This window comes from Bacillus rossius, chromosome 1, assembly GCF_032445375.1.
Source record: "Bacillus rossius redtenbacheri isolate Brsri chromosome 1, Brsri_v3, whole genome shotgun sequence".
NCBI lineage: Eukaryota > Metazoa > Arthropoda > Insecta > Phasmatodea > Bacillidae > Bacillus > Bacillus rossius.
Window position 1 is genome coordinate 52780662 of NC_086330.1, and position 10109 is coordinate 52790770.

At 44.3% G+C, this 10109-nt stretch overlaps 1 protein-coding gene across 3 annotated transcripts in view; it reads left to right on the forward strand.

Annotated features, from left to right (window-relative positions):
* The window catches only part of LOC134536108 (rho guanine nucleotide exchange factor 7), an 80389-nt gene extending 71231 nt beyond the window's left edge, over positions 1-9158 (forward strand). Inside the window, exon 13 of one of the 3 annotated variants that reach the window (XM_063375679.1) lies at positions 7105-9158. In XM_063375679.1, coding sequence (XP_063231749.1) covers positions 7105-7285 — 181 coding nt within the window. In that variant the 3' untranslated portion in view covers positions 7286-9158. Of the gene's footprint in view, positions 1-7085 lie in introns of all 3 variants that reach the window. The other 2 variants (XM_063375671.1, XM_063375707.1) reach the window with 2 other exon arrangements.
* Positions 9159-10109: the final 951 nt, after the last annotated feature.

Here is a 10109-nt window from a genome sequence, read left to right on the forward strand (position 1 = left end):
ATAAAATATTTTGTACAAAAATTAATTTTAAAAGTTTTAGTACAGATTTTTAAATTATTTAATTTTTGCCACTCTTCTCAATGAAAATATTAATGTATCAGAATGATAACTTAAAGGAAATTACATTGTTAACCTATTTATTTATTTTTGTTACATGCCTACCAACAGTTGAAAACTTTTTAAGGTAGGAACTGCACATAATTATTGATGAGTGGTCTAAAATATTTTAGAGTATAATATTGGTGTTTTTCTGTTCCAGAGAGATTATATGTGTTCGTTTAAGCAATAAATACACCTACTTACTAATGTACAAACCATGCCTGGTATAAAATAGATTATTTACTATACTACTTTTAAAACAAAAAAGTCTTTTTTAATAGTATATGGTGTGGTTATAATTTTGTAAAGTAGTTTTTTTTTTACTGTTGTGGATACAATATTGTAGCAGGTTTTAACAGGTTTCTCGGACTGCATATTCCTGGACCACTACATATAGAGTCAGTTAGTTCATTTTCTGTGTGTTAGTATGTATTACATTATAGCTTGCTTACGTCTATTGGAAGTTAAAAATTCTGAGAAGATTATTTGTAGGAATTTTTATGGTTTTAGTTAATATCAATATGATAAAGGGCACAAGCTTAGTGGGAATCCAATCAAACTGTTTGTAAATAAATAAATTTAGTATTTTCTTGGCATTCACAAACTCAGTTTTAAATATTAAATGAACAGTTGCTGTTGGCCAACCAATATGCTATTTTAAAATTTTGACATTATTCTTCATAAAAAAAATTATCTTACAATCAAAAATTGAAGGATGAAAGTGGATTGATCCACTACTGTTTAGGTATATTTTGTTTAGAGTTTAGTTTTTTTTTTAACTGGCCTATATCTGTGAATTAATCTACGAAAGGATCCACCTTAAGGCCAGACTCTGCTATATTAATAGATTCTATCTGTTGTCATAGCACAGTAAAGGTTCTTCTTGAACATAGAATGTTCGGAATCCCAGTCATGCCTGCTTACCAATTTTTCCAGATTTTTGGAGTTAATGGAAATACCATAGATTCTTAATGTACAGTACAATGATATTTAAAATTTGTTGTAATACGTTGCTCTTTGATAAGGAAAAACACACATGTGCTGACGTCCCTCCGCTTTTGGTCCCTGGTTCACCGTTTGCGTAATTGCCCTGTCTTGCCCGTGCAGCTCTCGTCGGTGAAGTGTGGGTCCAGGCCAACGTGGCCGGGACCGGGAAATACGGGACCTGGAGGGAATTTTAGGTGAGAAGGAAGAATGGTAGGCAGCTCCAAGGATAACTCGGTGTTGTCCGTTCCACGAGCCCCTTTTATTGTCGCATAGAGAGCCTACCGCAGCCTGGCGGACACGTCGTGGAATGAGCGCCCTCCCCGCTACGACCCGGACTCCCGGATGAAAGTCTCGTCCTTTTAATACGTACCGACACAAACTGGTAAGGTAATCCAGTAACTATCGTCCCGGTTACGACTGTTCTGTAATGATGCACAGCGCGTGCGCGGTCCGTCACGTAAGAGATTCGTACTGACTGAGAGATTCGGCGGTCCGTAGCTGCGCGTGCACGGCCTATGACGTTCAGCTGGTGACGTCCCGGAAAACTCGTAAAACTCAATACGGCCAGCGATACAACGAATGCAGCTCAGCTGCAGAGACGACCCGTGACGTTTCACTGTCGGCGGACTGCGAGATGACAAAACGCGTCTCACGAGCAGCGCGGAGCGGCGTGCACGTCTGCTCTCTAGCGCGCCCAGAACACCACTGCGCTCTCCCGCCCGCCAGCGGACCGAGGCCCGCGGGCCACGGGGGAGGGGAGAAATCGGCCGGCGTGGGAAATGCCCGCCCCGCGACGCGCCAGGCTGCGATTACATTACTAGCACGGCATAAGCACTTGAGAAAATCACAGAATTATTAAAACAACTTTAGCGAGTAATTAATTAAAAAGCAAATTTACACAAGAATTAATTAGTTACGATTACATAATATACACAATTGTTGAGGCTCGTGACCATTTAAAAATACATAAAAAGCATAATTATTTATAACACAAAAAGAGGCCCACTGGCATGCTAGGGCGCACGCAGGTGCGTCCCTGACCGTAGCACTTTACAGATGGTGCACTGGGGGGACAAAACTCCCTCAGGACCACGTCGGTGGACAGGTACGGCCTCTGCATCTGGGAGGGTACGACGATTGTCGTCATATGCCCCCCCCCCCCCTCTCCCGAGGCCGTCCTGGCCCCCGACGTCAGCCTAGATCGGCAGCTGCGTCCGCGTCCGACCACGTGTCTGGTCGTCGGAGTTTGTCACATCATTCTGTATGGGTCGGGTGAACCGGGGCAGGAGCTGCATCACACTGCAGCGCAGCCCCCCGGCGGCCGTCCATCGTACGTCTCGGGGCTTGAACTGACCCCCCCACTCGTAGTCCCGGAGGTAGTGAGGGTCCGTCGTCTCACGCGTGGACCGGCGCAACGCCGGTCCTCCCCCTGCGTGAGCGATCGTCATCGGCTCCCGGGAAGGCAAGTCCAGGACCACATGCTGGGCCCTGTCGACATCGCCCTCCCCAGTGAGGAGCCGGACCGTTACCCCCATTTGTCACGTCCTTGTTCACGTCCGTCCTCGTCACCCGCCGTTCCCAGGGGTAGACGCGTCTCTGTCCACGTCTCCGGACAGGCTCCGGCAACGTCACTACTGGTTCACTCAGGTCGACCAGATCGCCCTGTGCAGTGTCGTCATGCATCACGTCCTCGATGAGCGGTCTGTCATTAACGTTGGCGTTGGCGTTGTCGTCATCAGGCGGAAGTACCCGGTCCACAAAGCGCTCCAGCTCTGCCATGCTCGCGCCACGCAGGCCCCTTCCGCCCCTTCTGTCAGGCGTCCTTGCCCCGCCCCCTCTAGCCGGCCGGGAGCCACCGTCTCCTCCCTGATGTCCCTTCGTAGGGGGTGTAGTCGGTATTGTCGTGCGGGCTCGTTCGTGCGTCGTGCCCCGTGTGTCATCGTCTCCGTCAACGTCCCCGCTTACCACCCGCCGTGACTTGGGGTGGGCGTGTCCCCGTCGACGTCCCTGGTCCAGCTCCGGTGGCGTCACCACGGGGTCACCGAGGTCGACCAGTATTCCTACGGCGACGTTGTCATTGGCCCTGTCCCTTACCACTGGCCCGCTGCCAACGTGGCCATCCTCGTGCGTCCCGTCCCGTGTGTCATCGTCTCCGTCAACGTCCCTGCTTGCCACCCGCCGTGACCTGGGGTGGACGTGTCCCCTTCGACGTCCCTGGTCCAGCTCCGGTGGCGTCACCACGGGGTCACCGAGGTCGACCAGTATTCCTACGGCGACGTTGTCATTGGCCCTGTCCTCGACCACTGGTCCGCTGTCGTCGTGGTCGTCCGTCCGTCGGCGCGACGTACGAGGTACGTGGTGGTCCCCAGTCTGTCAACTACCTCCTGCGGGCCTGACCACTTAGGGGCCAGACTGGCGCAGAAGCCCCTCTCGCCAGACGACAGGTGGTGACACCTGACTAAAACCTGCTGGCCAGGCTCTAATTGTCCTGGGGGCTGGTGCGTCTGCGGCGTGCGTCGGGCCAGGTAGTCAGCCTGGCGACGTCGGGCGTCTTCGCGCAGATCGTCCGTGGTCATGTCGTGCGAGTCGGGGGTTGTGCGTGCTTCCCCGGGCAGGGCGAGGTTTTGGCCCTGCACCAGTTCAGCGGGGGAATGGCCCGTGACAGCGTTCGTCCGACGGCGCAGGCAAAACAGCAGCGTCGGCAGGTGCAGGTCCCACTTGGTGTGGTCCTCGTCCAACCGGATGCGCAGCTGAGTCTTAATGTCCTGATTCCGCCTTTCGGTCGGATTCGAGCGCGGATGGTAGGTGGGCATCGTGTGATGCTCCACCCCCCATCCTGCACAGGACATTCGCCAGCTTCTCCCCGTGAACTGCACCCCGTTGTCCGTCAGCAGGACTGCGGGGTACCCGTATCGCGGGAAGAACTCGCGCTCGAGCAGGGTAATCACAGTGCCGGCCTTCACGTTTGGCACTGCGAACGCCTCCGCCCAGCGGGTGAAGATGTCCGTGACCACAATAATGAAACGCCGGCCACGGGACGTGCGAGGATACGGCCCCATGATATCCACCGCCACAGTGTGGAAGGGATCCCGGGGCCGTCGCGGGACCTGTTGTTCCTTGCCGTCGGGTCGCCTGGACTTCCGCTCCTGGCAACGCAGGCAGGCCCGCACGTAGCGTCTCACTTTTGCCACATCACCAGGCCAGTGGAACGTCCGTCTGACCTCACGCAGCGTCTGCTCCGCACCTGGGTGTCCCGCCAGGGGGTGGTCATGCAGGTAGCCTATGACCCAGCGCCTAGCCTCATGCGGCACGTGAGTCTGCCACCTGCTCGTCCTGTGAGCCCCCCTGGTTTGGAGCACCCCGTCCAGACTCCGGCTGCCCGGTACCACCCCTTCCCCGCACTCCGTCAGTCGAGTCTGGGTGTCGGGGTCCCGGAGCTGCGCAGCGTGGACCCACGTAGCAGTTCAGTCATAGTCTCTGGTCGCGCGTCAGGCGCAGGGGCAGTGGAGCTGGACAGCGCGTACAACGCACACGGTCGCGGCACCGAGTCCTCGACCCCGCGTTCGCGCTCAGGGAGGTGCACTTCCTCCCAGCCCTGGTCGTCGCGGAACTCATTCTCAGGATCCGGATTCCAGGACAACTCGTCGGCCAGCTGATTTTCACGTCCAGGAACGTGTTCAACCATGAACGAGAATTCCTGGATCAGCATGGCCCACTGAGTGAACTTAGACTTCCGGCCCTGAGCGGAGTCTAGCCAGTGGAGGCATTGGCTGTCGGTCCGTCACGTAAGAGATTCGGCGGTCCGTAGATGCGCGTACACGGCCTATGATGTTCGGCTGATGACATCCCGGAAAACTCGTAAAACTCAATATGGCCAGCGATACAACGAATGCAGCTCAGCAGCAGAGACGACCCGTGACGTTTCACTGTCGGCGGACTGCGAGATGACAAAACGTGTCTCACGAGCAGCGCGGAGCGGCGTGCACGTCTGCTCTCTAGCGCGCCCAAAAAATCACTGCGCTCTCCCGCCCGCCAGCGGACCGAGGCCCGCGGGCCGCGGGGGAGGGGAGAAATCGGCCGGCGTGGGAGAGGCCCGCCCCGCGACTCGCCAGGCTGCGATTACATTACTAGCACGGCATAAGCACTTGAGAAAATCACAGAATTACTAACACAACTTTAGCGAGTAATTAATTAAAAAGCAAATTTACACAAGAATTAATTAGTTACGATTACATAATATACACAATTGTTGAGGCTCGTGACCATTTAAAAATACATAAAAAGCATAATTATTTATAACACAAAAAGAAGCCCACTGGCATGCTAGGGTGCACGCGGGTGCGTCCCTGACCGTAGCACTTTACAGATGGTGCACTGGGGGGACAAAACTCCCTCAGGACCACGTCGGTGGACAGGTACGGCCTCTGCATCTGGGAGGGTACGACGATTGTCGTCAGTGCATTTCTGGTTATAAACGTCTCGGAAGTCATGTTGCACCAACAAGCGTCTGAATCCAACCCCCCCCCCCCCCCCCAAAAAAAAAAAAAAAGAAGTCAGAATGCAAGCAGCTCGAATGGTGCCAGATTAATTGAAAACAGATTTTATGGTTTAATATTTAGGGCAATTTAATTTTTAAAACAGGTGATTTCAGTGTTATTTTTGTAATATTTATGAATTTTGTTTATTCATTAAAATGGCATTTTAGTAAACAATTTTTACATGTAAATATACCATGGACACTTATTTCAGAAAACCTTGCCCTTGTTACTGATACTGAATCCCTTTACAATATAATTAAATTGTAATAAGTATTTCCAAGTACTCGAAACAATAAAAATAAAATGGCATTTATGTGTGTGGTTGAAACATGTTACTTTGTTGTAATGTATGAATGAGTTACTAATAATAATTAAAAGAGTATAAAAAGTAAAAAAAATTGTCTGTTTATTACATATATTATGGTACAAACTTTGTGCTAAATAAATTGCATTAATTGAATTATATATACTAAAAATTACTTTTTGTGATTTAAGTATTAAGTATATGCTTGTGATTTTAGTTGAATTTTGGTGCTTTATGGTTTATCGACATGCTTTTAGGTTTTATCACAATTCACTGTGTAATCTGGTACCTTCGGATCACAGGATGTGCTGAATTAAAAGAATACTGGGTTAAAGAGTACCAACTGTAACTTGAAAAGGTTGCTTGTAGTTAATAGATTTGAATCTTCTAGACCTCAACCATAGTGGATCAAGGAAAGTGGGAAGAACCCCTTATCCTTTAATCTTTGATTAAGAGATCAATTTTTTTTTCTTCATTAGTATGCAGAGGTGTGAAAATTATTAGACTGGCACATAGTTTGATTATTTTTTAGTTTTCCTTTCTCTTCATAGATTTTAGAATTACTCAGTAACGCAATATTGACAAATTAGCCCAATTCAATGCACACAAAATATGTAATAATGTACTGTTTAATTGGTGAAAAAGTGTTATTTGACCACCTCTGTAGCTTTTGCTGCATTTAGTATTTCTTAAAGCTGGTAATTTACTTCATGACAGTAGCCACACATTAAATATTATTGGTTGCAGATATGTGTATAACAGGGTGTTCACATTCTGAAAAGTCAGGGAAGTTGAAATTGGTCAGGGAAAGTCAGGAAATTTACTTTAAAATCTGGAAAAGTAACTAACTGTAATTTTAATGAGAAATCTCATGTTCCAGTATGCCAGAACTCAAGACTTAAAATTTTTTTTTTCGAGATGGTGTTTTGGTGCATAAGTCATACACCGTAAAATGATGTTTGCAAGGTTATGTTTGAACTAGTACAGCTGTAGGAATGGTGGAGGTTGAAAATGTCTTTATTTCCTTTAAGAAAATTGCAAAATAGGTAATTTATTTAAAAAAAAAAAAATGTGTACAGTAAATGTGTAATATTGATGATGGAGAGGCGAGGGAAATGTTTGTGGACAGCCTGCACGGCGTGTTGGGACGGAGGCAGCCGTGAACGGTGCTTGCAGGAGCCTGGTAGACACGGTGTACGCCCTGAGGGACCAGGTGAAGGAGCTGAGCTCCGCCACGGCCACGCTCTCGTCGCAGCTGCAGGAGGAGAAGAGGGCTCGCTGCGCGCTGGAAACCCTCGTGCGGACCTGCCTCGCGGGTCGGGAGGACCTCGTCTGGCCGCAGGATCTTCCCAACTGAACCTCTGTGCCGTGAAATAGCAAACAACAACAACAACAACAACAACAACAACATAATTTATTAAATCAGTTTGCGAGGATCTATAACAATATGAGCAGAGACATACGAAGGAGTAAGGGGGTGGACGGGGGACTGTATTTCTCCCAAAAAAAAAAAAAATCCTAAAAAAATCTGTCTTTCCCACCAACATGTGGAAAGAATTTGAAAGCAAACAGCGGATGGTTCTGTTCTCCCCCTCCCCCCCGAAATGTAATTCTGCATACGATCCCGAGTTCACGTTATATTATTGCATCAGCTAAAACTTAAGGTTGTAGCTCTCACGACTTTTCACAGATGCAGTGTGTCTGTTTCGTAATTAGGGTCTTGTAAAGTGTTTGAATACAGACAACCAACCTGTTAATAATTTTTTTTCCAGAAATATTTTGTTTTATGTTTTCCAACTTTGGAAGGAGCAGGTAGAAGTGACCAACCCCCCCCCCCCCCCCCCCCCACTCTCCATAACCCTCTTCTACTCCGTGGGTATGCCCTTGTATCCAAGTATCAGTGGAGTTAATGTTGGATATTTTGTCTCTTAACTCATTAAAGTTTGTATGTCTTAAATTTGCTACTTGACAACCATTCTTTTTATCAGATGCAGTTGTCTATTTGAGGTATCGTTTCTAAAAAAAAAATAATAATGCACATTTCAGTGTGTATGTCTGTTTATATGGACAATTTTGTTTGCCTCATGTTCCAAAAAAAAGAGTTAATCTGTATCACATAATTAGTTATCTACACCTGTCCTGTCACAGTGTTCCGTGGCTCTAATTCCAGTATGGCTGTGCTCAGGTATTTGTTGCATGTGGAATATGTGGCAGTAGTGAAAGACTAGCACTCTACAATGTGTTGTGTGTGTGTATGTGTGTATTTCATGGGATAGTAGGGATGTACACTGCCTAAAACAATGAACATATGTATAAAGGTGACTGAAGAGCCATGCAATCTGCATCCAGGCCTATCTTTTCGGGGGCTTGCTATAGCATTTAATAATGATTATGATAATGTCTACAGTAATTTTGTTTATTACAGTATCGTTTCAGAACTTAACTATGTGAAGTACAGTTTACTGACCAGATTTGTTTTTTGTGTTCACAGTGATATTGTTTGAGAACTAACTGGTACAAGATTATGAAAATAGTAAAGGTTTTTCATCTAATTTGTTTATGTACCCATTCCTAATAAAAAAAAAAAGACTGATAAGAAATGTTTTCAAACAAACGTGAAAGTGATTTTATCGGTTGTATTTAAGATAAACATTAATAAGATTTGTAATGTAGTAAGACTGTTGCCAATTAAGTACTTATGTTCAGAAGAGGTTGAACACTTCACTTTGATCTCTTTCATTAAATATAAATAAATTATGCTACAGATTTTTGTGTAAACTTTAAATCTTTTTATATGAGTTATTGTTCATCTTATATTGTATGGTAAAATAGGAACCATACTTAAGATTATAAAATATTTTTTTCTTCAGACATCTTCCATGATTAGTTTTAGTTTAGACTTAAAATTAATCCAACATTTGTATATTGTATATTTGTTCAGATTAACATAAATCTTAAGAGAAACATCTGACACTAATAATATGTGTAATTTTTTTCATGTTTGCCTTAGTCATGATTATGATTCAACACAATAAATTGTTTTAACAAATAGTTGTATTATGTTTAGCTTTGTGAACAGTGCAATATAAATTAAGTCTTCCAATTTATAACTTGGTAATATTTTTATATGTAAAATGTAGATCCTAGACACATATTAATACTACAGTTCATAAAAAAAAGTGTTGTCTTGAACTATGATGCTTATTGAATAAATTAATTTTTCATTTAAATATTTATGTAATTGACTAATTTTACTCTCTCTTCAAATTTGGCAATGAATTATGGTGGGGATAATGCATTACATTGGGACAAGATTTTATGGTAGATAGTGATTAAACTGAAATTCATAGTACTAAATGTTAATCAAAACACCATACAAAACTTTGTTGAAACCCTCAAAACTTACTTCTTTAGCATGCAAAGTTAAACAGTTAGTAACAAACCCTAAAGACTAAGTGTATTATGAAAATTAATTACAGTTTATTCTCCATTTGAATACACACCTGTCATCATGTTATGTAATTATGTAAATTGTTAATTTTGGCATTTTATGTTGGAAAAGGCTATTTATCATGCTTTTGACACATTTTCAAGAAATTTTGTTAAATTCCTTTTTTATGTTATACATCTATGTTAAAAATTAATTGTAATCAATATTTTTGTTTTACATTATTTTCAGCATAACAGGCATTTAAAGACACTAGGGCTATTTTGAATCATATTGTTTTACAGCCATCTTTGTTAACTCAACGACTTTTTCGTTAGTTGTACTGCTTTTTTTACATTTAGCTAATGAAAAAGTAACATTGTCTTGTGTTTGAAAAATATTTCAATGTCATTTTTTATCTTGTGGTTTTGAAGCATATAAACATGAATGCTGAACAAACCATACATGTCATCAGTTATGTCTGCAGTTTTTTTAATTTTATTTAAATTTTTGTTCAATGTTTTCTTCGAAATATCTTAATTTGCGTGAAATCATTTAATCATTGCCCCTGATGTTAGGCAGCTGTTTCAAACTGAGTGATGCACACTTGCCAGGCATTATGGCATTTTGTTCTAAATTTTACTTTAGTTACTTGCGATAAAGGTGGATTATAGGGTAGAACAAAAAGCAGCCTTTTTTGTTACGTTTGACATGTAGATTAATAATCAGCTATTAAAAATTACAATATTCTTGT